This window comes from Chaetodon auriga, chromosome 12 (assembly GCF_051107435.1).
Source record: "Chaetodon auriga isolate fChaAug3 chromosome 12, fChaAug3.hap1, whole genome shotgun sequence".
Taxonomy (NCBI): domain Eukaryota; kingdom Metazoa; phylum Chordata; class Actinopteri; order Chaetodontiformes; family Chaetodontidae; genus Chaetodon; species Chaetodon auriga.
Window position 1 is genome coordinate 21,185,182 of NC_135085.1, and position 27,423 is coordinate 21,212,604.

At 43.9% G+C, this 27,423-nt stretch overlaps 3 protein-coding genes across 4 annotated transcripts; 1 reads left to right on the forward strand and 2 right to left on the reverse strand.

Moving 5' to 3' along the window:
• Positions 1–2,184: 2,184 nt before the first annotated feature.
• Positions 2,185–6,211, reverse strand: LOC143329347 (transcription factor BTF3 homolog 4-like). Of its 2 annotated transcripts, XM_076745191.1 has the most exons (6): positions 6,133–6,211; positions 5,534–5,593; positions 4,633–4,746; positions 3,332–3,533; positions 2,981–3,040; positions 2,185–2,591 (listed from the first exon to the last, which is right to left on the reverse strand). In XM_076745191.1, the coding sequence occupies exons 2-6, from the start codon at positions 5,585–5,587 to the stop codon at positions 2,545–2,547; spliced, it is 477 nt and encodes a 158-aa protein (XP_076601306.1). In that variant the 5' UTR covers positions 5,588–5,593; positions 6,133–6,211; the 3' UTR covers positions 2,185–2,544. The 2 variants fall into 2 exon arrangements, with proteins under 2 accessions (XP_076601306.1, XP_076601305.1); XM_076745190.1 differs by lacking the exon at positions 6,133–6,211 and having other exon boundaries at positions 5,534–5,611.
• Positions 6,212–6,653: 442 nt separating this feature from the next.
• txndc12 (thioredoxin domain containing 12 (endoplasmic reticulum)) lies at positions 6,654–11,411 on the forward strand. The gene is made up of 7 exons (XM_076745328.1): positions 6,654–6,853; positions 8,073–8,133; positions 8,390–8,442; positions 9,276–9,349; positions 9,492–9,561; positions 10,322–10,405; positions 10,502–11,411. The coding sequence occupies exons 1-7, from the start codon at positions 6,754–6,756 to the stop codon at positions 10,579–10,581; spliced, it is 522 nt and encodes a 173-aa protein (XP_076601443.1). The 5' UTR covers positions 6,654–6,753; the 3' UTR covers positions 10,582–11,411.
• Positions 11,348–26,669, reverse strand: gipc2 (GIPC PDZ domain containing family, member 2). Its single transcript, XM_076745327.1, has 6 exons — positions 26,034–26,669; positions 15,651–15,836; positions 14,086–14,266; positions 13,798–13,907; positions 13,500–13,581; positions 11,348–12,850 (listed from the first exon to the last, which is right to left on the reverse strand). The coding sequence occupies exons 1-6, from the start codon at positions 26,307–26,309 to the stop codon at positions 12,699–12,701; spliced, it is 987 nt and encodes a 328-aa protein (XP_076601442.1). The 5' UTR covers positions 26,310–26,669; the 3' UTR covers positions 11,348–12,698.
• Between the last annotated feature and the right edge of the window lie 754 nt (positions 26,670–27,423).

Consider the following 27,423-nt stretch of genomic DNA (forward strand, 5'->3'; position numbering starts at 1 on the left):
AGCTAGAATGGAAATCCAATACTTCCGGTTATATATTTCAGAATAAAATTCCTATTTGTGAAAGTGCAGCAACGATATGAATTTATGTGTTATTACGGTTACTCTTGTACTCAAAAGCTTACTTAAATTCCCGCCTTCTCTCAAAATGTATTGAGTTTATTGTTACTTCACTTGGATTTTTTTTTACCTTTACTGTGCAGAAAGATGCATGTGCAGAGTTTGACACTAGGAGGTTGTTTTTACATTCATCTGCTTCAAGGTGAAAGTCTTTTGTGCTCACCTTAAATCTGATGGGAAGTACAAGATGATTTTGTGACATAACAGCTAATAGTTTGGAGGCCAATTGTCCCCTGGTATGCATCTTACACAGGTGTGATGTGTAACCTCCAGTTCACATAGACTGAAGATGGACTTGTCAGTGGAGTAGGAGGCATCTTGTGTCCAGTAAGTTAAAGTCTGAAAATGAACAATGTCTGCATTTTCATAGATTCAGTATTTTTCACACAGGGATAATGACTGGATGTAATTTAATAACTAATAACTACGTAATTGAACATTTTTATGCAAAAAAAAAAAAAAAAAAAAAAGTATCAGACACAAATTACTATATTTTATGTCTTAAACATGTAACATAACAAATATTATTAGAAAAATGTACTTCAAGTATCAAAAGTGAAAGTAGTTATGCAGCCAGTATACTGTTTATTAACAGTTTATTATCTATTTCTTTATTGGATTTTTATTACTGGTGCGAAAGTACAATAGTTCCCTCTAACATATGGTGAAATACAGGTATAGAGTAACATAAAATTGAAGCACAAATACCTCATAATGGTATACAAGCACGGTACTATCAGAAATACAGCCTGTTTCCTACATTCCACAGGCAATATTTAATCAATCATCCCTACACCAATATTGTTCATCAGCTCTTATTTTCAAAGCGACTTCGCATAGTTTCCGGTTTTGATGCGGCTGTCACTGTCTGACTTGCCGCAGCTGTGGAGCGGCTCAGCTCATCCAGGTCCTGTGCTGCGGTCCAGCCGCAGCCGCAGCAGTAGCAGCAGGGACATTTTGGCTCAAACGGGGCTGGAGGTGGTGTGCTTGAGCCCCGGGGCGGGTCCGCGGCTCCGTCCTGCTTACGGCACGACACGCATGAGCCAAAATGGCACATTCATCCCGGGTAACCTTGTCAGACCTTAGCAGCTGCACAGAGGATGAGCTGCGGCCCATTGATCAGCACGATGCAGCAGAGGAGCGTCAGAGGTGATCAATGAAACGGGATGTGACAGCGTTGGTGGGCATGTAGTGATGTGTACCACCCACCCAAACTCTGCTGACCCCTCCTCATTTACAGGCCCAATCAGAGTTTAACTACAAAGTCTCAGTGATGAGACTGACCCAAGCTGAACCCTTTGTGATGTAATAAAATAATTTATTTTCCGTGACAGACAAAAATAAGAATTAAAGCACAGGTAAAATGTATCAGAAAGTGATCTACAGCAGAGCCTGTAGTAGCCTGTCCCTAATATTTCCGGTTTTTTCTGCTACTTCACACTTGTACTCCACTACATGTCAGAAACCTTCATTTCCACCACATTTGACAGCTGAAATTAATAGTTAACAATGAATAATAACACTTATAATGGCCATTCTGCTGCATAGGAAGTACTTCAAATTTGAATGCTTCAAGTACATTTTGCCTAAATACTGTACTTGCGTGTCAAATTTCAGATGCAGGACTTCCGTAGTATATAATGTGAATAACATATATAATAACAATATGAACTCTTCCTCCTCCACTGTTGATTGATGCTCTTTCATTTTGGTGCAAATCCTTTATCCAACTGATGCCAAATTTAAACATTTGTGCAGTTTTAACTCAATAAAGTTTTGTTTTAAAATGAAACTGTGCTCGTTGGCAGTGAAACTTTTCATTTACCCTTCACAGTTACGACACAACAGCTCATATCTATGAATTCGAGGAAGTGTACAGGAAGAGGCCCACTGTGGGGCTTTTTATAAGCTTCTTGTTCTATTTATAAAATGAGCATCAGTTACAAATACTTTACATATAAAGGCCTCTACCAGGTACTTTTTTCCCCATTAGCTGCCACTGAGGCGACAAGCATTCTTCTCGTGGTCAAAACAAGTCTGAAAAGTCAAGAAATAAAGAAAACAATAGCCCAAAAATGTTTTATTAAATTCATAAATCACCACTATGATGTAAAGTGAATTCACCACTCACTTTAATATACAATCTCTTAAATACTAGTCATGTTTAATCATGTAGAAAGCTTATTTCTAAAGCAGTCTGAGTCCTCGTTTCTCGGCGTGTCCACAGCCTACTGAAATCAAAACTACTGAATCTGCATGTTGTTGTTGTGTCGTTGTGGCAGGCGAACCCGAAGCGGTTCACGTCTCCGGAGAGGATGCATCGCACCTTTAACAACCGTTTCCCCACAAGAGGAAATGCCCTTTGTGAGTCCGCAAGGAGGTAAAAAATAACAATAATAAAACGGTTGATGGAGGAAAAAGCATTCATCAGTTGGCTTCATTCTTTGAGGCTTCATCAAAGTTCTCCACAAGATCTGTGAGACAGAAAACAACAAAGCGCGTCAAGGTGTCGTTCTGGGGAGCAGACGAGCAGGATTTGATGAAAGTGACACTAACAGTTTGTGAAAACAGTGAGTTTCATCCTTTATTGTCAAAAGACATTATCTAACATCCTACAACTGGAGAGCTGATATAAAGAGCTCGAGAAGAAGGAAGCAGATAAGACGATCTGAAGCCGAACACAGCAGAGTCCTTCTTTTCTTTGACGGCAAAATAGCAACACTTCCCTGAACAGATGTGGTGTTTTGGATACAAACCATAAGAAAAATCTGCGAAGGTGACACTGAACAGACAATGTTTTATCGTAAAGCACGATGAACAACACTTGACATGCTCTCAGTGAATGAAAGCAGGAAGCATCTACCTGGTACATCGTCGTCCTCTTCTTCTGCAAGTTCCTCCTTCACTGCTTTCATGTCCATTGCTGCAAAATATAAAAAAACAAATGAATCAAAAGTCAAGTCTGCACTCAGGATAACAAACGTTGCAGCGTTTTCTGCAAAAATCTTATTGTGAAATTCCACGAAGCTTGCATTTCTTTATCTTTGCTAATGTGGCTGCAGTTGTCTCTGTTGTGGTTTTTGCTCTTTCCTCGCACTCCTTGTTGATCTCTTTTCTTGTGATTCTCATCAAACAAAACACTGCTGCACAAAGACTGTCCCCGATACTGTGACAGCGAGCGTTCAGGTGCGTGTGTTTTTGTGCGTGTGCTCACATTGCCGTGGGAACTGCTCGGCCAGCTTCCGCAGGCTGCTGAGGCTGTCGGCTCCCAGCTGGCTCAGGATGCCCGGCAGCATCTCCGTCAGCTGCTTGGTCTCGGCGTGGCCGGTGATGGCGAAGGTGTTGGCGGACAGAGACGCCTGCACTTTGGGGTTGTTGAAGTGGATCACTGTCCCATCATCTTTTATCATGTTCACCTGCGAAAAAAGAACCAAACACACTGTCGCATTTAGAGCCAGACAAGATTTTATCAGTGGTACTTCATGTTTTCACACCTGCATTAATTTTTGTCTGTTTTTGACACAAAGGTGATGCACTGAGTGACACTCACATTACAACTATTAAACTAAAAAGGGGTAAGTTGACATGGAAAACAAAGCTGTGCATCAATTTTAACTGCACCATTTTCATTTATTCAGCCAAAAATCACCTATTTGCTTCAAAAGCCAACACCCTCCATCCTTTGTCCCTTGGTTTGGATTTAAAAAAAGCAAAAAGCTGTGAAATGTGGTCTGACAAGGTTATAAAAAGGCAACTGGGAAAAGGTCATAAAAACACTGACGCTGTGCAGGTATTTTCAGAGAGGATGAGAGCGAGAGACAGAGGTTGAGGACGTTCATTTGGTGAGTTTGAACTAGTCCTGAATGCTGCACTTGAAGTTGGTGCTGCTGGTAGTAATGTACTAATATTATTATAGTTACAACAGAAGGAAATTAATCTGTTAATTAATGTTTCTTTATTAATTCACATGGTGACAGCAGGATACTCGATGAATTGACAACACGCCAGCGTCAGATGCACGCTGTTTACAAACTAATCAATGACACATACAGGGAGACCCAGCCCACCGAGGTCATAAGACATACGTGAAGCGCTTTAGTCTGCTAACATGACTGCAGTATGAAACCAAACCGGATCAAATGTGTGCAATGTAACAAAAACATGAACCTTGGTTTGGACTTTCAGCTGAGAAAGCAGCCGTCGTCTTCTTTGCAGTGAGCGTCTCAACAATTCTAATTATTCACAGTAAAACACAAAAGATAAATCGAGCTACAACATGAATGAATGAGACAAAATAAACTCTGAGCATCAGGTTAGTGTCTCATCCTCACGTTTATCTGATTTTAGTGCTTTGATTTATCTGAAACACCTTGTGGGAGCTTGTTGGATAAAAGCGCTAAAAATAAACCAGAGGACATGATTGGAGAAGGCTTTGGTTGGGTTCTCCCTGTCCTTTATCTTTCCTCTTCTCAGCTACAGTACGACAAACACATGAGTTCTCCTTTGTCAGCTCACCTCTTCTATCCCTGCAATGTTGTTCACTGCCAGCTTCTTCAGAGAGCCCTGGAGTTTCTTGTCATCAGCTGTTGCCGTTTTGTGAACAACCTTTTTCTTCCTGCGGGCGGTTCCCTGAGGAAAGAACAGGTGTGGGTGTCAGAGGAGGATTACAAAGACGAATTAACCAAAATGTCAAATACAGTTTTAAACCACTGGGTCACATCTGACTTTTTTTTTTAATGTATATGGAAGTGGTGCTGCTTCCTGTAAGTACAGAAAGTTAAAAAGCCTTTATTGTTATGATTAGAAATAAGACTGTATGTTAAAGAGATCTGGAAAACTGTAAGACCATTTACAGGACAGAAAATTGCTCCCTGACACTTCATTTTTGCTGTTTCCAATTCTTCCACTTTATCTGAACACAAGATTCTGAATTCTTAGAAGTCAAACCCATCAATGACCTCCTTTCTTTCTAAAAGAGATCCATAACACATTTTGCTTTTACTACTCAAATAGCAAGTAATCCTATATGCTGGATGCCCAAGACTGAAAACTCTTGACTGCTTGTGATAAAATACAAAATAAGGCAAATGGGGCAGCCTGGAAAACGGCAAAAAGGCTTGTGTCAGAGCTAAAATAACAAATAACGCCACCTAGTGTGTGGCTGAAGACCTCAATGCATTTGAACAAAGCCCCAGAGGCCACAGATGACGGGGCCAATGCTGTGGCCCATAAAGGGAATGCTGAGGTCAGGAGAAAGACTTGGCAGATGCTGAATACCATCACACTCCTTAAAATGAGAAACTGAGCAAATGATAGGACAGAACTGAAAGCCCTGACTGGGATTTTGACACTGGGCATTGCACCGAGACTGATTAGATATTGAATAATATGTCCAAAAACATGGTGGCAGACCTACCTTCCCACCTATCCGGACTTGTGCCTGAAGTTTGGCGAGCTTCTCTTGATTCATAGTGTTCTGTTTGGAAATCAACATTAACAACTTGAACATTATGTTGTTCTCATGATTTTCATAGGATCAGATCACAAGCAGAAAGCACAGGTTTTCACAGTAAGAATCAACACGCAGTGTAGCAGAGCGCATGTGATTAGCTACTTGTTGAAATGCTACGGTCACAGTTAACATGCAAGTTAGGCAATCACAGCTACAACACATTTCCATACATTAGCACTGAGCTAGCAGAATGCTAACAGATCAGCTGACAGTTATACTGAAGTCATCCCGACGACAATGACCACCATGGATTGAATGGATAGATAAAGAAAATACCTGGAAATTAAATTCTAACATGACATGTATGTCTAACTCGGATAACCGTGGCTAGTTCGGTTGCTAACTGGAAGGCTAATTTAGCTAATATTAGCATTGTGGCTAAAGAAACAAGATAAACGAACTGTATTGTTGTTCCTGGCAAGGCAAATAGCAGACGATAACTTCAAATCTGACTAAACAAATCGGCTCGAATGTTAAGCACAAAATTAAATATTTTTTTTTACCTTCTCACAGGGATTATCTGACAGTCAGTTGAACTGGTCTCGCCACTAATGAGGTTGAAGCAGTGCACCTTAAACTCACGTCAAGCAGCGGTAATTCGAGATACTTCCCATTAAAATTTTCGTATTAATTCGGCATGACTCACATAACAGTGCGATTTAGACTTATACGCGAAAAATATTAATGGCCAAGAAACAAAGATACATGTTGTAGTATGTTCAAGTGAGATCTATAAAGTAAAATACCTGATTATATTTCTTTTTCTATATTTGAATGCTTTTAAACTTTAGTTTTCGTTCAGGCTTCCGGAACTTTTCCGATATTTCATTGTCTAACTTCACCAATTGAAGCTACAGAGGGGAGCACGCGGTTGCATGGATGTGACGTCACGTGAACGGCCCCAAAAATGGAAAATGAGTCACTGCTGTCCAATAGCATGAGGAGGAGGGAGGAGGCGACTGACGCACATGCGCGCGCACACGGGGACGCAGCATTTCGCAACTTCATTGGACAGACTTTTATTGTGAAATGGAACGGTTGAATATCCGGGTCCCTGATTCACGACCAGTCGCTGCAATTAGCTTCGCTTCTAGCCGTAGTTGTGTGGAAAAGGGCCAGTCAAAATGCAAACATCTTTAATGAGAGTCGCCTTGTTTTCATCTCTGCAGGTTTTCTTGTCTTTGACGTATTTTCAAGAGCTCGTCGAAGCAGCCAGCGGGAAAGGTGAGTCTATATTTTGAGTTAATATAAAAACAAGCTAGCAGGAGCCGGATAGCAGTGTGTAGCTTCAGAGCTCGGTCATTGATAGTGGTACGACCGCCAGAGGAGAGCTAGCAGTCTTTGTATCAGCATCCTGGATCACAAAGTCTACGACCTGGACAGGTGCTTTAATGACGGCGCTCAGTCAGCCACACATCATTCTGAATTTACAATTTTTCAGGTTAACTAACTTATTTTGCTACTAACGTCACTTTACAGACAAGCTATTTTCCTTGAGCTTGCATTAATATGAGACAAAACTTTATTCTTCCAGAAGGACATTTTTATGCCAAAGATGTTTAGTATTTATAATAACATTAATATGTAAATAGCCCACATAAATGCTTCATTTAAAATAGACACGCATTACAGACAGGTGCATCAGTGTTACTGTCATAGATTAGAAGCTTAGAAATATGGATGAAGATGTGAATATGACGGAGATATAAATGGAAAAGAACTCTATAAGCTGTAGTAAAGCCGAGAGATGTTGTACTATTAGTACTTAATGTTGGCACGCAGCTCTGATTGGTACATTTTGTTTGTAACTAGAGGAGGAAAATACACTCAAGATGATGAAGTCAGGATTAGTCATAATTTCTGCTAAATGATTAAAACTGCTTTCAGTTTCACCAACTTTTGTTTTTAGAAAAGATGAACTTTAAGCAAACACACACTCATAATGTGAAGATGACATTTAATTTGCCTTCACTAATAGAAATAACACCACAAACATGCCTTTAATTGTCTTTTTTCTTTTCCTGGCCACCTGCTTGTGAAATGTAGGTCTTGAACTATAACTGCATGCACACGTGCTTCTCATGAATGCACGTGTATTTTTATCGTGAAATCCATTTCACATACTGTAAATGTACAGTCGTCACACCAGGAAATGTTACCTAAGATAAAATCCACACGCCGTGCAGCGGCTGCCTCTGCAATGGCTGAAAAAAAAAAAAATGGAAAGACAGTAAGATGCACATGTAACATCCTTCAAATGCAGGACGGAGGTGACAGAGCAGAGTTGTTTGTCCCTGCAGCTTCACATTAAATTACCACCATTCCTTTGTATTTCCTCACAGCTCTTTCTATAGATTGTGTATTTAGGACAGACCCACCCTGTTGTTGAAATGTAATACCGGTTACACAATGCTGGTGCGCTCAGTGATTCTTTCCCCTGCAGGGTTTGGAGATAACATCCACTGGAGGACACTGGATGATGGCAAGAAGGAAGCGGAGGCCAGGTGAGTTCATACTTCCTGTAATCTTTTGTAGAAGCGTCGCCCCGAGGCCTAAAAGAGCTTTTAAAGAAATCCCCTTTGTCTACGTTTGCACTCATGCCTGGAGCAGGCGGGCATGTTACCGTCAGAGGCTTTGACCTAACGTTACCTTCAAAGGTAACACGTTGCTGTAACTTTATGTTTGTGTTTGCGACAGTTGTTCCTGTAATCAGATGTTTGATGGTAAAGACTTGACCTCTGTTTCTTCCTGTGTTGACAGCGGGCTGCCAATCATGCTCATCATCCACAAGAGCTGGTGTGGAGCCTGCAAAGGTAAAACAATGTTCACTGGCTTTCTTTATAAAATCCTCAGGGTTGGCAGCTGTCCTCTCATGTCTGAATCAATCCATTATGTGCCGGACGCCTGAGTCTAAATGACACGTAAACATAACAAGAAAACTCAGCCTGCGATGTTGGGTGTTCAACTCGGTTCAACTTGGTTAGATCGCTGTTGTGACTTTCATGTAAAAGTGACTCAGGTGCAACAGTCAACTGAATCGTTCTCCCATTCAGTGTCAATAAAGACACCTTCAACTCCTTCAAACGGTGAACAGTGATGGCCGTCATCATCTTTCTGCAGCATGAATTTTGACCCGTCACTGCAGGTGAAGCTCAGTAAGCCGTGACAGTGTGACAGTGAGCCAGCGTGAACAACACAGGAGCCTGAAACTGAAGCAGCAGTTTAATTATTCACACCTGTGCTTTTCAGAGCGCCTTCATTTGACCTCGACCTTGACCCTGTACGTCAGTTTTAAATGGGATAACTAACGATAAAACAGCACGACATGCTGCTGGGAGAAAGAGCGTCTGACTGTGTTTGTCCACTTGTAATAGTGAGGCCTGAGCCACACCTGTGTTTAGACAGAACACAAAGCAGATGAATAAACATGAAGCCTCTCCTCTGTTTACCCTCTACGACGTGGACAAGTCCTTCAAACATGAAGTGAATCTTAAAGGCTTGATCCCGGGTCTGACTCTGGGTCTGGAGGCGCTGCTGGGAACGCAGACGCGTGCCTTTAGATGAATGACTTCAAACTGTGATAGTCTTTATGATTTAATGGCAACGCAAGCTAACGATGAATTTCATTTTGCTGCTTTTCCGTCAGCACTGAAGCCCAAATTCGCCGAATCCAAGGAAATCCCTGAACTTGCACACAACTTTGTCATGATCAACGTGGAGGTAAGGAAACGTCGGTGACATTTCCCAGCAAACATGAACTGTGACGTGTTGACTGTCAGCCGACGGGGCCGTACGTATGTCCTGAGGCGGATGGGATTTGTTCCCACGCGTCTAAATGATGAGATGTCTCGTATTTGAACAGGATGAGGAGGAGCCAAAGGACGAAGCCTTCAGCCCAGATGGCGGATACATTCCTCGGATTCTTTTCCTCGGTACGGGGGGGTGGGCTCATGTAAACACTGTGGGATCCCTGATCGTAGAGTTACTCTTTCTCTGCCTGATAGTTTCAGCTGCCTGGATTTACGTCTCAGTGGCGTGTTTTTGTCTCAGTGAGTGAAAAGGTCAACGCGTTGATCCTTTGCAGAATTTCATGGAACACGTGGAAGCAGACGACTAATCAAGGATTAGTAAATTAACTGCCGTGAATGTTGGGCAGCAGAGATAAAAAGAATAAACAGGCACAGCCCACATCTTTCCAGGTGGTAGAAGAATAAATAGCAGGTAGAAGCGGTCGAGCTTTGAATGGACCAATGAAAAGTGGCTTCAGATATCACCTGTATGAGGTGTTAAACTGTGGTACAACTAACAATTTTAAAGCTGAAACGACGAGTTGGTTAATCATTTAGTTAACAAAGAATAACCTGCAGTCTTTTTTTAAGCAAAAGTGCCCAAAATGTTCCTCTTCCACATTCTCAAATGCTCATATTTGCTGTTTTTATTCTTTTTCTTCAATAATAAATGTAATACCTTTTGGATTTTGGACAAAACAAGAAATTTGAAGATGCTACATCAGGCTTTGGAGAGTTTTTAGAAGCAGTTTTCACCATTTTCTAACATTTTATGGACCAAATAATCAGTGGAGAAAATGTTTGTCAGATTAATTCATTAAGAAAACAATGGCTTGTTACATCCTGACGTTGTTTGGATCTTAACTTGCAAACCTTTGATTGGACTCTTCTTACACCCTCGCAGATCCCAGCGGCAAAGTCCATCCTGAAATCACCAACAAGAACGGAAATCCAAACTACAAGTACTTCTACAGCAACGCAGAGCACGGTAAGCATGCAGATTATCATGTGGAAAAATGTGACGTTGCTACTGGCTCTTGAAGAAAACCACTCATGGCGTCTTTTTTTCCCCTTGTTGCCTCAGTTGTGTCCAGTATGAAGGAGGCGCAGGAGAAGCTGACGGGCGATGCCTTCAAGCAGGGTCACACTGGAGACGAGCTGTGAGGCGGCGGAAACGGGCGTCAGGCTGTAAGGGCTACACCTCCTCGACCCCCCCCCCCCCCCACGTCTCCAAACAACCCCGTTCACTGTTTGTACTCACACTTTAGACAGTGGGGTCCACCTCACTGAGCAGACCAAGCCAACCGTTAACAGGTGCTGGAGGATTTGTTTGTCCTGTATGAACACGACGGCTCATTTCCCTGTCGGTTTTAAAACGTGTACATTTGTAATCTACTGTTGATTAAACGCCATTTACTGTCTGTAGAGGATTATAACCAACTCAAGCTAGCCAAGTTAACCGTCAGTAACACTCACTCTCGCTGCTCTTGGATGGAAACGTCACATCTGGAATTTGCCAAGTTTTTCGAGTCATTTGCCTTGTTTGTCGCTCGGCGGCCATGAAAGCTGCAGTCACGCTGTCCAGGACTGTGGAATCCATTTTAACCAGTAGAGTTATGTCCCCCCACCCCCAACAGCAATGACACAGCACCTCATATTAGTCAGGATAGATTTAACACCTTCAGTAATGTGCTTCCAAAGATCCTCTGCAGTATGTTAATTATATCTGTGACGATATTCACGAGCGCTCCACCGTGATTTGCTCTGTCGTCCATGTTGTTCCTTTGAACCTGCCAATCTGTGTAAACTCTGTAACAGCTGTATGTTTTTTCCTGTTCTGACTTTGTTTTGCTGCTTGTGACGTAACACTACACCTTTTCTTTTCTTAAACCAGCCTCGTTAAACTGAATGAGGGATGGAAACGTTGGTTAAGTGTCTTGATGTATTTTATACACGTACACAGCCAAGTGTGCAAATACAGTTTGTTGTACTGAGTCGTTTGTGTTTATTTCATGTCACTTCATCGTGAGCCAGATGTATTCATGACACAGCTGTAAACAGTACATCAAATTTGTCGTCTGTCCAACAACATCAATCCCTTATGGTTTGTCAAACAACATACAACTGCTGACGACACAAATCAAGTCACTATTTAAATTCAGTGTGACAGTGATTTAAATAGTGCACTCACATCGGTGCCAGTTCATTTATTGAAGACGCTGAATTGCAATTGATCCCACTTCAACATGGCTTATTTAGGAAAGAACATTCTCTCATGCTGAGCCTCGTCTCAGAGCGAAAATGTCTGACAGCAAATGATTTTTCATGGTAAAATAAATTACAGGAAAATAATAAGCGCGCATTTCTGAACAAGCCTCATTTCACGACACGTTAGCAGCGCTAACGGGCTACAAAGACATGAGGAACATAAGGAATGTTGGTGGAATGTCGAGCCTAAGGCATTTGAAGATAAAACTCTGTATTGCTCCGTCTCTCGCAGATGGATGGAAGGCTCAAGCTCGTTTGTGGAAGGGCACAAAAAGAAGAATTTCAAGAAAATCACAAAGTAAACGAACAGTCGTGACGTGAACGTGGCCGAAAGCTGCAAATCTGTGAGGTCATTTCAAAGGTTTTTAAAGACGGGAGGGAGATAAAAAGGTAGCTTGAGAGAGAAATATTGCTACAATCGCTATAATTACACTAATTACACAATGCTGCTGCTGTAAAATCAGCAGCACTTCACATATAAAAAAAGCCTATAAAAAGCCGTGTGATAACATCTGTATGTTCAAAACGACACAGCTACAAAGTGTGATTAAAACTCAGTGATTGCTTTCGAATTTGAGGTGTGCACATACCATTTCACATCCAGTGTAATAGACCACCGCTGACTAGGTTCGCTGCTCTGACGGGAAAGCAGCGTCACGCGATCGCGTCTCGAAGGGGGTCTGCTAAAGGTTTACACAACATCTGGAATTAATCGTTAAGTCCTCAGCGTGCAGGAGGCAGGTCCGCCGGTGGAAACCACTCCACATTTCACAGGTATCTTTACAAGACGACCCTGAAACGCTGACGTGTTAACTTCCTCCTGTGAAGTCGACGCTTTAAGACGCTCCATCTGAGTGCAAAGCTACACCTAAAACACTTCACCCGCCCCCCGTTAGTGCGGGTTGGAAGTTAGTCCAGTTTGCTTCTGAGGATATTAAGAGGGGAGTCGGGGGAAGGAGTGTGTGTGTGTGAGAGTGTGTGTGTGTGTGTGTCTCGGGGAGGCAGGAGCAAACTTAAAGTCTTCCCTGCTTGGCGTCTCCAATGGCCCCCCAGACGTCAAAGACAAACTCGTCGGGAAAGGCGAAGTCCCCGAGGGTTTCGTCCAGCGCCATGGCGAATTCGTCCGGGTTCTTCTTGTCGCGGCCGACCTCGACCATCGTAGCAGCTGTGGAGGGAAGAGAGGAACACTTCACTGTGTGACCGAGGAGCTTTTCGTGAGCGAGCTCCCGTCCTGATGGTCTGACAGCGAGATGGTGTCCTGTACTGACGGCCGTCCCCGTCTGTGACTCAGCACACAGCGTTCACTCTACAAAACCGTTACTCTTCACCTAGTTTTGATCTGTGATCCAGCAGCTGGTTGAATCTTCATTGATATTCTCATGGTTTCAGTGCTCTGCTCTCTGTCCTGAATGATGAAATGTTTGCCCGGAGCGAAACAGATGTTTAAAACCAATATTTCCACAGTGCAGAGTGCGGCTGCATGATAAAATGTTTTGTTTCCCCCCCCCGGGTTCTGCGTATGTGACTAAATCCTGGACCAGCACACAGACTGAGGTCACAGACAGGACTAACTGAGGCTTAAGCACTTGGCTGAAACAGGATATTAGCTATTTAATCATTTAGTCTTAATTAATATGAACAAAACCACTCAAATTTAACCAGAATGCAAGACATTAACAACTTTCTTTAAGACCTCTGACATAAAATCATGGATTCTACAAACACTGAGCAAATCACCTCAGATAACTATTGTGCATGAGACTAAATGCAGAGGCAACACACTGAGTCTCAGGCTGATGCTGCTTCACACTCACCAAGCTCATTGTCTCTGATGCCCATGTAGCTCTCCAGGAGGTCGTCCACTTTCTTCACCGCCTTCTCCTCAAACTCTGTCGGCTGCAAAACACCAACAACTCAGTTTCAGTCACTCGGCTCCTCGGTTTAACTGCGTTTTGCTGCTGTTCTGTTCTTGCACGACACTTCCCAGGATGCTCAAAGTAACATGCGGCAAATTTAAATTATTAGGGTTAGGGTCTGTCTTTCCGGACATCCACGACACAAACGTGTGTGTGACACTTGTGAACTCGAGTTGTGGAATCCAGAGAGGCTCACCTCCTCCACAGTGGCTGGGCCCTTGGAGCGAAGTCTCAGGGTCCCCCTCCCTGTGCCGATCTTGTTGTCACTGGGAGGTTTGGTGCCCTTTGACCTGGGCTCGAGCATATCTGCCAATCGGAGATTAAACAGTATTATGTTATGTTATTATACTGTTAGTCATGACACTGCGTATGTATGTATGTGTCCAGCATCTGAATCCTGAAGCTGAATCTGTCGGCCTTTTTACCATCGGGCTCGGTTATGTGACGTGTGGATGCACCTGCGTTTTCTCAGCATCTCACTCACCGAAGGCCTTCATCGGCTCGACCAGCTTCAGGGTGAACGACCTGTCTCTGGGCAGCTCTTTGAGCATGCGGGCGACCTCGTAATGCCGCGTCCCGACGATGTTGCGTCCGTTGATGCTCTCCACGTGGTCGCCCACACTGATCACCTTCACCCCGTCAACAACGCTGCCCTCTTTGATACGCTGCCGTGCAGACGGAGGACAGAACGGATTAAAGAAGGCAAATACAGTGGAAAGAGCTTTGTTTGAAAGGCTTTTGCAGGCAACACAAGAAAAAAACACAGACCAAAACCAAGCAGCAAACAAACCAAGAGTGTGTGTGTGTGTGTGTGTGTGTGTGTGTGTGTGTGTGTGTGTGTGTGTGTGTGTGTGTGTGTACAAAACGTCCTGGGCAACACTTAACGACTGCACTGTATCTGCTCTTTCATCATGTCGTACCAGAAACCACCAGAAACAGAAATAGCTATTAAAAATGCTTCTGTGCAAAGTTAAATGAACACTGTTTGTTTCTGTGCGAGAGTTCAAAAGCTTTAAAAAAGGAAACAAACATTTGTGATGCAAATATATCCGATGAGCCAGCTGAGCAGCGCCTGCGCTGCACGGGGTTTGAGGGTTTGAGGGTTTGAGGGTTTGAGGGTTTGAGGGTTGTTCACTGTGAATGATGGTTTCCTGGTCTTTTTCTCCACAGGAAGAAATTTTCTAAAAGGAACATTTTCATTTCAGTTCATTTTGTTGGTTTTTTTCAGCTTGAGCTCCACGCAGACTTTTTCTACTTCATGTAGACGAAGATGTCCGAGCTTAAATCTGAATGAATCAGTGAACCGGTTTAAGCGACCGGTTTGACGCCCTCTTGAAGATGCAGCGTCTCCTCGATAGTTCAGATACGACGACACTGAGCGCAGCTTCAGCCTGTCACAAACGCTGTCAGGTAATCAGGATGCAGTGCCGTTTCAGCATCACATGATGGCACATGTGAGCACTTTGTTCTGGCGGAGTGAGATGACTGAGACCAAATAAGCTCATTAGACCCGACTGCAGCCGCAGAGCCAACATACCGAGATGAATTAGAATCTCACTATGAAAGCAAAATGACTTTAAACATGAAGAAAACGACTTTAAACATGACAGTCATGCAAACAGGACGTTCTAACGGCAGCAAAACTGAAAGATGATTAGGTGATAATTTGACTCGTTAAACAACAGAAGATTGATCAATAAGTTGATGAGGCTCACATCATCGTGAGTGGCTTTGAGCAGAGCAATGCAAAGGCTGTTTCTGGGTAAAGAAAATGACCTTACTCTCTAAGAAAAAGGTCTCTGAAGGATCCCTCCTGTAATCCCTCATGGCTGCTGCTTTTTCCTACCTAACAGTTATTTAAACCCATGTTATATAAAAACAGGCTCCATGTTTTGCTTTTCCTTCAGCTCAATTAATTTCAATTAATCCCCTCGTCTACCTCGCTTCGAGTATTTCTACTTATTCTGTTGCGTAACTCGACTGGTCTGTGACTTGGAAATGAAGGCTGGTGTTGGTGTGTTCAAGGCGAGAGGACCCGTTTCCTCTCACCTTTATGAAAGCGTATCCGGCGCCGTTGTCGGTGATGGTGAGGCCCAGAGCATCTTCAGATTTGTGAACCTCCACCTCCTTCTTGATCCCTTTAATGTGGGCGAAGATGAAATCCTCCAGGCCGATCTGGCCCCCCAGCAGCTTGTCCATGTCAATCTTGTGGGTGTTGAGGGTGCAGAACAGGATCTGTGCACATGCAGACAAGCAGCAAGCAGATATGATACACATACTTATAAGTTACAGCACTGACATATAAACGCTTCTAGACACTAAATTAAACGGCCTGTTAGCCAATTGTCTCAATAGGACAAGAGGTCCTATGGTGAAGGAAAACCCCAGAAATGTCTGCTTCTTTAATACACAATCCAAAAAACAAAAACCCGTTTTTAGTCACAGTCTGAAAACTGAGCCAGATTCAAAAATAAAAGCGTTTGAGTGCAGATGACAGAGCGCCGCCGCGCTGTGCTAAACACAGGACTCATCAGGGAGCTCCGTCTCTATCGCAGCAGCCACGTGATGCAGTTACGCCTCTTCCACCTCGCCGTTTCATCGGCGTCTTGCGTGTGTGCGTCTAACACAGCTGAACTCTCGGTCCTGTGGCCGAACCAGCCGTAACGAAGTAAACCCGGGAAATGACCTTTACTCCTGTGCCAGAAACGTTGAAATCTGGCTTCACACCTTGCAGCTGCCATGTGTTGGCAGGACGGAGGGAGGGAAATGTGATCAGCCAGCAATGTGATACACAAGTGGCCTGGTTTAACAGCCCTTTACACAGAGGCTGGACAGTGAAACCCGGGACCTGAATCATTTATTCCGCTCTAAGTCACAGAGACAGACAGGGAAGCTTTTCATAACTTCTGCTTTCTTTTGTATTTACTCAGATAAAACCGCTCAGCTGTGCCCACATGAAGGTCTGCATCCAGCTTGTTCTGCGGGATCAGCCTCCTGGCAGGGCTTTGAGAAATACCGAGGCAGGATTTAGTGGCTAACTTCCGGGTAGAGAGGGATTGATTCATGCTGGTTCTTCAGGAGGATGACCTTTGTGCACCAATCAGGCTCTGGCAGCCAAGCCTGCCTTGTTTGGGCCTGTTTTTTTTTTTTCCCTTGCGTACCAACAGGCGCTGTTCGCTCACATTAGCAGACATGGCCTCATGCGTTGCCTTGGGTTACCAGACTATAAAAGACTGGGTTATAATGGAGGGAGGCCGCTAGAGGAGCAGGGCAAAGAGAGTACAGAGGAGAAGAGGAGGCAATGTCTGAGGCGAGGGAGGGGTGTACTGTATCTGAAGTGATGGCTGTCTTCCTCTCTTTTTCCATAACAGGCTCACCCTCTTGCCCCCCCCTCGCCCCAAGGCCAGGGCTTTGCCCAGGAGCGAGTGGGAGGAACAGCAGCGGACGCCTACACTCGGTTACCAAGGCTGCCGACTGCATTAAGCAGCTCTCAGCACTCCTCTCCTCCTGCTGGGCTGACAGCTGCAGCGTGCTCACACCGCCGGGCGAAGCTGGGATGCAGCGAGCAGCGCTGTGCACACGCTGCGGCGAAGCGACCGCCTCGCCTCTGACAGCCTGACTCATGTCGACACATACTGCACCTCCCACCGCCTGCGCCACGCTGACCAGAACCTCGATAACCGCATGGAGGGGCAAGCGAAAGGGGAGGCGCTGCAATCTGTTCAGTGTCACCCGAGATGGAGCTACTCACGGGTCAGTGCTCTCAAAAGAGGAATAAAAACACATGAACGGAGAAAAAGAACAACCAAAACCTGATTTGAAATGGAGTTTGGAGCTAATAATCATGTACTAACTTGTGTAAATGGATGATTCCCTGCAGCATTTTATAATGGACGCAATTAATGAAGAGATCATTACGCTTTCCAGGACATACAATAATAAGCATCTGCTCCAGACACGTTTAAGGACATAGAAAAACACCCTTTGTTCAATCAGTTTGTATGATGTTTTCTTTCCAGAAAAGTGTCCCGACCTGTGAAAATACAACCTTTTCTCGTGAGCTGGGCCTGAGGAGGAGCTGAACCAAACACACTCGTCAGGTTTAATAAAAGCTTCTTGATCCGCTCCTCGTGTTTGCAGAGTCTCCACCACAAACACACACAATCACTTCTTGATTACGTGTTCGTCTTCCAGGTGCCAGCGCCTCCAGTGCGGCAGTGCATGCTGGACACAAACTCTCTTTTTCTCGCAAATATTTTCATTTCAGGATGTTTACTGGCGGACAGAAGACGTCCTCGTCTTGACTGTGAGGTTGGACTCGCAGCCTCACACAGCCAAGCCCACCGAGATCAGACGCATCAGTAATCCATCAGAGCACGGTGGTCGAACGTAACTGAGTACATTTACTCATGTAGTGCACCTCTGAGGTATTTTGAATACTTCTTCCCCTGCTGTCAGAGAAGCATGTTGAACTGTTGGACGGCTGCTGCTCACCACCTACGCCGACCGAACACAATAAAATGTATTTGTTTTTCAGCGTTCATTACTTCACTTTTAATGACTACAGCTGGAAACGTTACCTGGAGCTCTGGAGAGCACTTCTAAACAAAGTGATTAATCAAAGAATAATCATTAAGATTGTCAGTTTCAGCCTGTCTCACCACCCGAAGGAGAATCTGAGTCACTAATTTCAAGTAATTTCTTCTAACTTTTCACTGCAGTTTCATGCTAAAAATAGACTGCCATTTAACAAAACAAAAGGGATTATACAATTTTATAATCATACGAGTATGAGTGCTGAATCTTGGAGATCTCCGCCTACTCGTGTGCTCCACAGAGATCACTTCTCCTGCCTGCGTTTGAAGGCTGAACAAACACAGGCTGGATCTCCCTCTCCATTATTCTCCTGCATTAAAACGCTGTTGACCGAAAGCTTGAGAAACCTGTTCCTTTGGCAGCTGAGCCGCTGTCCATTCGCAGCCTCTTCCACGGATCCAGTCATGGCAGAAAAGAGGGTCAGGAAGACTGAGGCGTGAACGTCGTGCTTACAGTGGAACTCACTTCCTGTCTTCACCTGCTGTTATTTCAGCCTATCTAATAGTTAACGGAAAATATGCTGATGTAAGCTGTGTGTGTTGTGGCATGGCTCCGTTTTCAACAGGATATCGCAGTGATCAGCGTTTACGCCGGCCTAATCATTTACCTGACTGCGGATGTGAGATGCTTCAGAGTGACACCTGAGGGGTGTGAAGAGCGGCGTGAAGAGGCCCACAGACTCACCGAAACGAACATGTTTCATCACTTCAACGAAGAAAACAGATTACAAAACAAAACAAAGCAAGAGGACTCTGGCAGCGGGCTGCTGGCTCAGTTCGTTGTTATCATGTCCTTGTATGAGTGATATTAATTGTATCTGTATGATATGAGCTGAAAATCAAAGTACAGCACCTGATGTACAAGATGCAACGTGATGTGAAACTCAGTATCACATTGGACCACTGTCAGGATATTCATTTTATAGCAGAGTAATAAGATTAAGTTCTCCAGCAGCTGGAGTTTGATACTTGGCTTGTGTGTGTGACAGCGTCCACATGGTGAAACTACTGTTTAAATAGCTTCAAACTGGCTGTCTGCCCTGTTTTTGTGTTTCACAGAGAGTCTTGTGTCAGTGTTGCTTACTGTGAGGCGAAGATGTTCATTACCTTTAACTGCAGTCTAATAGGCTGACTGGAGGACTGTGCAGACACTTAAGAGTTAAGTACATAAGAAGCACAGATTGTATCAAAGTGTGATCAGTTTTATATGTACTGCAAACTGATGGGATGTTTCTTTCGTTCTGCTGAATCTTTTGGTGCTTTCACTGCACAGAATAGATTTATAATCAGTATTTAGGGTCGTGTCTCTTTCATCCTCCTCACCTGCTCACTCTTTGAATTTGAAGAACGACCTAAAAACATCTGTATCAGTGCTCTGTTGTGTAGGGATGCGTTTACACCGACCTAAGATCCAAACACAACGCGAGCCAGACCGCCTCCAGACTTGGTCCGGCAAATCCGGTCACATTCCGATCATTTACACCTCGAATAAAGCTGCAGGTTAATACCAGCTGTAATCTCTGTGACACTGACTCAGCCTGAGGTGAAGCTAAACCGGAAAACTAACCTGACCAGGAGCAGACTCGTCTGACAGGATGCGTTTCCATGAAAACTACGCTACGCTCACTTCCTTCATGAGACACAAGTTCCTGAAAATAAGCCTGAATTAGAACCAAAGTCCAGATGCATCAGCACGACCATCCCAGACAGGTGACAACAGATGTTAGCTGATGCACCGGAGGTCGTCTCACCGACCCTCAGAGGGACTGACGGACACCTGGACTCGCCTCTGAAAACGTGCTGACGTCATTCTGCTGGCTGTGGTGCCGCGACGAGGCTTTCCTCTGCATCGCTGCTGGTAAACCTCAATAACTATAAAAACAGGTCCAGTCCAGTCAGTGACGAGAGCGCGCGTGCGCACACACACACACACACACACACACACACACACACACACACACACACACACACACACACACACACACACACACACACCTGGGACCTGCAGCGTCACACACTCCTCGTTAGCAGCACATTTGCACAGTCGCGCTGGGAGACGCTCATTTGCTTGTCACGTGTACTGAAGCACATTTACTGGTAACCACATGTTGACTGGAATCATGTTGCAGCACGACGTCAGAACATGTTATTAAGCACTAATGTAATGTGACTGGGCCAATTTATATCACGCGAGGGAATCAGTCATTTAAGACTATAGTGAAAAAGCAAAAAAACGACAGAGGAAGGAAAACATCAGCTTTCTTTTCTAATACAATAATCCCAGTAATCATGGACTGGAAAGAGCACAGCGCTGCTTTGCATCCTTTGGCCAAACACCGATGAGCCTTTCTGGAAACAAAGTTGTTGTGTTTCACATTTCAGCATGTTTTTTTCATTTCCAGGCATTGGTTTCCAGACGTTTCCAGAGGATGAAAATCAATCAGCGTTTGAGTTGAGTCCAGCATCCACTGGCTGCAGCTCTTCTCTGTTATATCACTGGAAGTGATAACAAACTGAATCTCTTCAGGGTTTTGGACTGTTTATCAGCCTGGGCTCTGAAAAAACATTTTTTTTTTACTGTTTTCATACATTTTAAAGACAAAAAATATCACTGACACATTCACTGATGATGAAATAATTGTTAGTTGCTGTGAAATGATGGAGGCTGCGTGATGATATTTCTGCGTATCAGCTCACTGTGATGAAGATATGAACGCATTTAGTTACTGCTGTACACAATTCAGTCATCCTGGTTCATGATTATGAACAAATTTGAATTGTAAACTAACAGAATGAAGAGCTGAAGTTCTAGTTCGAGTCAGTGAATTCAACTTCCATTTGGTTTTTATGTTGTGTTGTGATATACTCACAGAGGGCACTTTATCAGGCACAACCATAAAATCTGTAAGCCAATAACAGCTCAGACATAAATTCTACCTTTACTGATATATTAATCTTTATAATCCTGATTCCAGAAAAGTTGGGATGCTGTGTAAACCCTAAATAAATCCAGAATTCAATCATTTACAAAAGAACTGTGTTTACAGGCCACAGTTTTATAAAGAGTTCCTGAGTCCATTGATATCCTTTATCCAATCATGGGTTCACAAAGTGAGTCTGCTGAACTGAGCTGGGTGTTGTTTCAGAGCTCAAAATGGATTTATGGTTCTCATAAGAAGTTCCTCCTGCTCTTATCATGATAGATGAGAAAAGCCCTCACTTAACATTGTGCACATACTAAGAAAAAAACCCACCTAAGACAGCACATTTCACCTGAAGTATGTGACATTTACATCTGCAGAAACTTAGATGGAGTTCATCTGGGCGCTCGCTTGGTTTTCACAGGAGCGCAGGAGCCCGGTTAACACAAACGGCTCCATCAAATGAGATTGTTTCACCTAATCCTCCCAAGATTAAGAAATGTCTGGCTGCAAACATGGAAGTGGCCAAACGAAAACAGGACGCGTAGGTCCCGTCACATGACCACGGCCCCTCATATTCAAACTATAGGCAAATGGCCCCGAGCTTTCTGGTGAGCTGCATCGGACAAGAGGCAAAGTCGCAGAGCCACACCTCGAACTGTGCAGCTGTGGGGCCAATAACCAGACTTTGACCTGAGCAGAACGAGCACATAAAAAGATCCCACTCTTCATCTGAACACGCCAGCGGTACAGTCACGTCACGCTGGCCGAGATAACACAGAGTTTGCATGATACGTGTGCGTCTGCTGGGCTGTGTTTGCTGCCATTATGATTGAGACGCAGGTTATTTGACGCAGACAAATTTCCCTCCATCAGTTCTGCTTTCTGAGCTGCAGTCTAACATACGGATTACCACTTACGATACTACTTTCCACTCGGCACTGCTCTGTCTGACAAAGCCTAAAAAGCACTCCCTCTACCTAAAAAAAAAAAAAAAAAAAAAAAGGAAATGTGAAGCCTATTGGGGGAAATTAGCACAAGGACGACAATTCCATTGTTCATTACATAATTGATATCGGGCTCAGCAATGCACTCATGTAACCTCAGAGCCACTGGTTTACAAACAACCACAGCTATGGTGTCAGGGTGGATCCATCCAGAACTATTCCGTCCTCCAATTCACTCACTTAGGAGAGTTAAACTGAAGGCGCAGCGTGACAGGGCAGCAACTCAGTGGGTGTTAATGACGAGCGCCTTCACAGCAGACATTTAGATCTGTCTGTTATTATTAAGACAACAGCTGAGAGTTTATTTCACTAAATCTACCACATCTTAATCACAAAATGCCACGGGACTGACGTTGGACTCAAGTGTTTGAATGCAGCATCTGGGAGGTGTGGCTGCGTAACGTCTGAGGGAAAAGGTCTTCATCACTTCTACGTAAGAATTGCCTCCACGCTGTGAAAATGAATGATGCTAGCATTGACTGATTCATATTTAGTTAACCTCATTTTATTTACAGCTGTTTGTGAGATGTTTTCATATGTAAATATGTTTTTTTCAGCTCAGTTGCTTAACGGATCAAGTCTACACGAGAGCCACAACAGATGGCGGATGTGTCGGATGCTGAGTGGGAAATTTGTCCTCTCAGCACATTTTGAGTCCAGACTGCATCTGACAGTTTTGTAATGAATAACTGAACCGTCCAATCATTCTTCACCAAACGCTCACAGGTAGGGTCGAGCTCTGGCCCTCTGTGCTGGTTAATAATGCCTCTCCAGCTCTGAGTATCAAAAACTATCAGCTGACATCAAATGCTTGGATTCTTCTGTCTTGTTTATTTGCTCACTCGTCAGGTATTTTTGAAGTGTGCTAATTGTGTTTTGGGAAAGCTCTGCTACAACATTTAACACTGGTGCACTGAAAGGTTTAGCATGTTTTATTAAATGAGGAGGATTAGCAGAAAAACGTGTATATCCCTCAAAGTGAAGGTGAACACATCATTGTTCTGATACAGTCTGATACTTGGGTGTCATACTGGCGCTGGTATCAGTTTGTTCAAATACTACCCAGCTGCAACTAACAATTACTTTCACTATCAATTAACTTGCAGATTATTTTCTCAATTAATCAATTAAGCAGCTGGTGCTGCTACTGAACCGTGTTGAGTTATATTGACAGAGGTGCTTCGAACATTTAGTCTACCCTCACTGATAGTGGACAAAATATCCGTAACACTTCTCAGCACGATGAGAAAACAGTAGAATTTGGGTCTGAGTTCGGACAGTCAACCCAAACAGAGATGTTCCTGCCTGCAAACCGTATCCTCCAAACACTGGGTATTATACTGGCAGAAGCCAGAGCGTCTTTCAGGTGTCCATTAAAATTCCTGACTGTATCTCTAAAAGCCTGTTTTGCTGGCCGTCACACGGGGAGCAGAGTGAGGTTTTGTGGTGTTTATGGAGGGAGGAGGCCCTGGGCAGAGCTGCGCCCCAGGGTCCTCTGGGACGCCTCTGGTTGTAGCTGGGACAACTTATCTGGTTATATTTGAGGCTATGCCCACAGAGCCGGACGTGAGGGACTTCCTGTGGCAAAAACAGCCGAGTCCAACAACTAATATTATCACACCGCACTCCATCTGTCCGTCTGTCTGTCCGTCTGGTTGTCTGTCTGTCCGTCTGTTCGTCTGGTTGTCTCTCTACATCGGGCTTTGTGTCTGTGAAGCCAGTATCCTCAGTGGCACACGGTCGTTCTGAGTCTACGTCAGACAAAGCCAGTGTGGCACACTCTGCTTAATGGGACGGACTGGTGTGTTGACATTTGGGTTGTTATTTTTCCTCTGCTACCTGTTTGGCAGCTTTGAGGCCATATTTCAGCAGGGTTTTTTTTTCTTGTCGTGATGTGGCAACTGCAAAGATAAACGCCAACGTGATTCTTAACTGATCCCTCTAGTACTGATCCTCTCTTGTCCCCCTTTGCTGAGAGGTCAGAGGTCAGCCACAAAATGCTGCTACAGCTGGTACAAGATCGATTTCTTGTTCAAAGACGCTTCAGCATGCCAGCGCTTGCAGAGAGGGAGGTTTGAATCAGGTCTGCCAACGCACCCTGCTGAAAATCAGCTAAACTCCCAAATCTCTTTAGCTCCTCAGTGTATTGTGCTTGTCATAGAAAAGAACATGCCGTAAGGCAGTTTCTGTACTAAAGCAAGTCTAGACAGAGACTGAAAAGCCCTAATGAGTGTTATTGATAGACACAAGGGAACAAACAGCCAAAGAAAAATGGCTGCTCTCCCAGTCTGAGTTCGAGGCTCATTAAGAATATTTTCTGACATCAAATCAGAAAGCCCTCCACTTACCACGTGCACATCCACATATGAAGTCCTGCTTCACTGTATACCAACGCCACTGAGAGAAATTCCTTTCCAATTATTGCACTTGCTGAATGAAGCCACTGTGTCTCTGCGCTTCAAGAGGAGAAGGAAGTTCACGTGTGCAGCTCTGACAGCGCAGAGGGCTGATAACAGGCTGCCCCGCCGGCCTACCTAGTCATATTCAGGCTGACAAAAGCCAAACATGCCACTCGCACTTTGCTTTGAAAAGAAGAGCTTAGAGGAGCTGCTGGGCTGAGAGTAGGCCACAGAACCTGCTTTTGTTTTCAGGACATCCTCGTACACATGTAGCTTTTGCTCTTACTTCTCGCTGGAATTGGATGCTGGATGGGCTTTAAAAAAAACGTATCTAAAGACAGATGCGACATTAAATTTGTCAGGTATCCTGTGACCGCAGTAAGACACAAATCTCCCTCAGTCTTAAAGGGTTGAAGGCGTGCAGGCTGGCAGAGTGCAAGCAAGGCGTGCCTTTGCAAACACCAAATAGCTTCGACACGAGACAATCAAAGTTGACTTTCAATGGCCATAACGGGGCTAATCTCTTAGTAAAGCCACTTATAAATGTTTAGCCAAGCCCTTACTGCAGGTATTCGACTTGCCGTGGTGGAGGAAGTCTTAAAAGATTCTTTAAGCAGCATTAACACAGTGGAGAAATACTCCACTATAAGTAAAAGTATTTAAAAAAAAAAGGTACTTAAGTAGAAGTATTATCAGCAAGATTTACTAAAGTATCAAACAAAACCACTCATTCTGCAGAAAATGGCCCCTATAACTGTGATATTATTAAAGTTTACAATATTGTTGATACTGATGCATCGGTGAGTAAGTGGGATTTCATTATTATAGCTGGCTGAAGTGGAACTACTTTGGATTACTTTATATAAAGGTAGGTAATGTAGGTCAGGGTCAGGCCCCCTCCTAAGGGTCACAAGATAAATCTGAGGGGCTGTGAGGTGATGAATCAAAGCTGCATTCATTATTTGGATGTTTCTGTCATCTTAGCATTTATCAATTGTGATAAAAAAGTTGATAATTTGATCTCTTTGGGCCTCAAACACGCATGAATCCATGTGTGAGGGTTTTAAGAGGAAACGTTATATTTGGTGAAATTGCTGACAGCTCACAGACATCTGAGAATTTGGGGTTTATCTGCTAGAGGTCTCAAGCCAAAAAAGATTGGGAGGCACTGGTTTAATCCTTCACGATGGATTGTGTTTCATAAGATTACCATAATATCATTATCTTAATCTGAAAAGAACCTAGCTGTCACAAATGTAGTGGGGTAAAAAGTCTCAAATTTCCCTACCGTATGTAGTTAAGTATGAAGCGGTGTAAACTGGAAATACTCAACTAAAGTACCAAAAAATGATACATAAGTACAGTGCTTGAGTAAATGGACTTAATTGTTTTCCGTGTGTGTTTACACTGTGTATCTGTTAGAGCACTTCATACTCCCAGTGAAACCGAGCTTGAACACTGATTCACTTCCATGTCTTTCTCTCTCTTTTAACAACAGGTGAGTTCTTACCTCAGGTGGGCTTATTTTAAACGCCTCTGCTATTTTCGCGTACAACTCCTTCACGTTGGTAAATCCCTCGATCCTGCCGGTGGGGCTTCCGTGAGCCAGCTGCGTGTGGAAGACCAGTTTGGGCCGCAGGTTGGCAGGTGGAGGCGGGAGCCCCGCTCCGTTCACGGCGGATTTACTCAAGCTCCCGGCACCTGCGTGTCCGCCGCTGACCTCCTCGTTTTCCACCAAATGCTCCTTCGTCGATTTGTTTTTCTTCCTCCACGGTCCCAATGGCATTTTGTCGCTGTCTTCGTTTGTTTTTCGACGTGGAAAAATAAAAAAAAAAGTCCGAGCCGCTGCTATAACATTGAACTAGCTAACCTGTTGAGTTCCAAGCTCAACGGTCGTGTTGTCCTTATTTACTTCCTTCTTTCCTCAGTTCCTTCCTTCCTTCCTTCCCTCCGCGAACACTTTTCCTCTCCTCGCCTGAGATTTGACTTCGCTCGAGCGAGTCGACCCTCGCTTTTAAGTTAATGGTGTGAATATTCAACAGGTAGGTGGTGAGTGTGGGATAAACTCTGACACAACCTGCTGGCTGCTCCGCGGCTAACAATAGCTGCTCTGTTTGTCTCCCAGCGTGCCGCGGGACGCAGGCGCAGTGGGACGGACCCGGGCTCGGCGCAGTCGGAGGTCCAGTCCCGGTGCACCTGTGCACCATCACAGGGGAATGGACACATTAAAACAATTACTCAGGTGTCTTTTAAACACATGCTGCAAGTCAGCGTAGGTTAAAGCTGCATGAAAAGACTCCCACATACAGAAAAACTGGTTTCTTGGTCAGGATTGTGGTGAAGGGTTAGTTGAATGAAAGGTGACAGGCACCTCCGTTTTTCTCTTGCTTTGACCCCCTAAAATTTAAGGGGTTTAGGGCCTAAATCACCAGCACCCTTCATCCTGCAAATAGTGTCTGGTGGTTCAGTCCAAGTTAGAAGTAGATGTAAAGGAGGATCATTTTTAAAAAGGCTGAAACCAGTTCTGGTGGAGCAAGAGCTCAGATATTTTTAAAAGTAAAATTAGAAGTACCACACTGTAAAAATACCGTTAAAAGTTAAAGCCTCGCATTCAAAACGTTTCTTAAGTAAAAGTATCAAAATATACTCAGTGGTTGATATATATTTTTGCAAATGAGCCCTTTGGTGCTTCCCTTTTTAAGAGATGGACAGAAAAAAGTTGAGTCAGCATCCAAAAAGTAGTAAGTAAGTAGCTTGTAAAAAGTGATTTCTAAATGACGGTTAGGACATCTGACCTGTGGATAGGCTGAGAGATAAATGTGTATTATCTAAATGGGATTATCCCCTTCAAGTTATGCTGAATTTTCAGATGCTGACTATTATTGGGGGTCCCTTTGACA

Coding starts and splice junctions, on each gene's coding strand:
- LOC143329347 (XM_076745190.1), bottom strand. CDS start 5,611: ATGTTGATTTCCAAACAGAACACTATGAATCAAGAGAAGCTCGCCAAA. Junction 4,747..5,533: donor AAGTCCGGATAGGTGGGAAG/GTAGGTCTGCCA, acceptor TTCTTTCCTCAG/GGAACCGCCCGCAGGAAGAA. Junction 3,041..3,331: donor CGAGCAGTTCCCACGGCAAT/GTGAGCACACGC, acceptor TATATTTTGCAG/CAATGGACATGAAAGCAGTG.
- txndc12 (XM_076745328.1), top strand. CDS start 6,754: ATGCAAACATCTTTAATGAGAGTCGCCTTGTTTTCATCTCTGCAGGTT. Junction 8,134..8,389: donor AAGAAGGAAGCGGAGGCCAG/GTGAGTTCATAC, acceptor CTGTGTTGACAG/CGGGCTGCCAATCATGCTCA. Junction 8,443..9,275: donor CTGGTGTGGAGCCTGCAAAG/GTAAAACAATGT, acceptor CTTTTCCGTCAG/CACTGAAGCCCAAATTCGCC.
- gipc2 (XM_076745327.1), bottom strand. CDS start 26,309: ATGCCATTGGGACCGTGGAGGAAGAAAAACAAATCGACGAAGGAGCAT. Junction 15,837..26,033: donor TTAAAATAAGCCCACCTGAG/GTAAGAACTCAC, acceptor GCATGTGCACAG/ATCCTGTTCTGCACCCTCAA. Junction 12,851..13,499: donor CATCAGAGACAATGAGCTTG/GTGAGTGTGAAG, acceptor TTCCCTCCACAG/CTGCTACGATGGTCGAGGTC.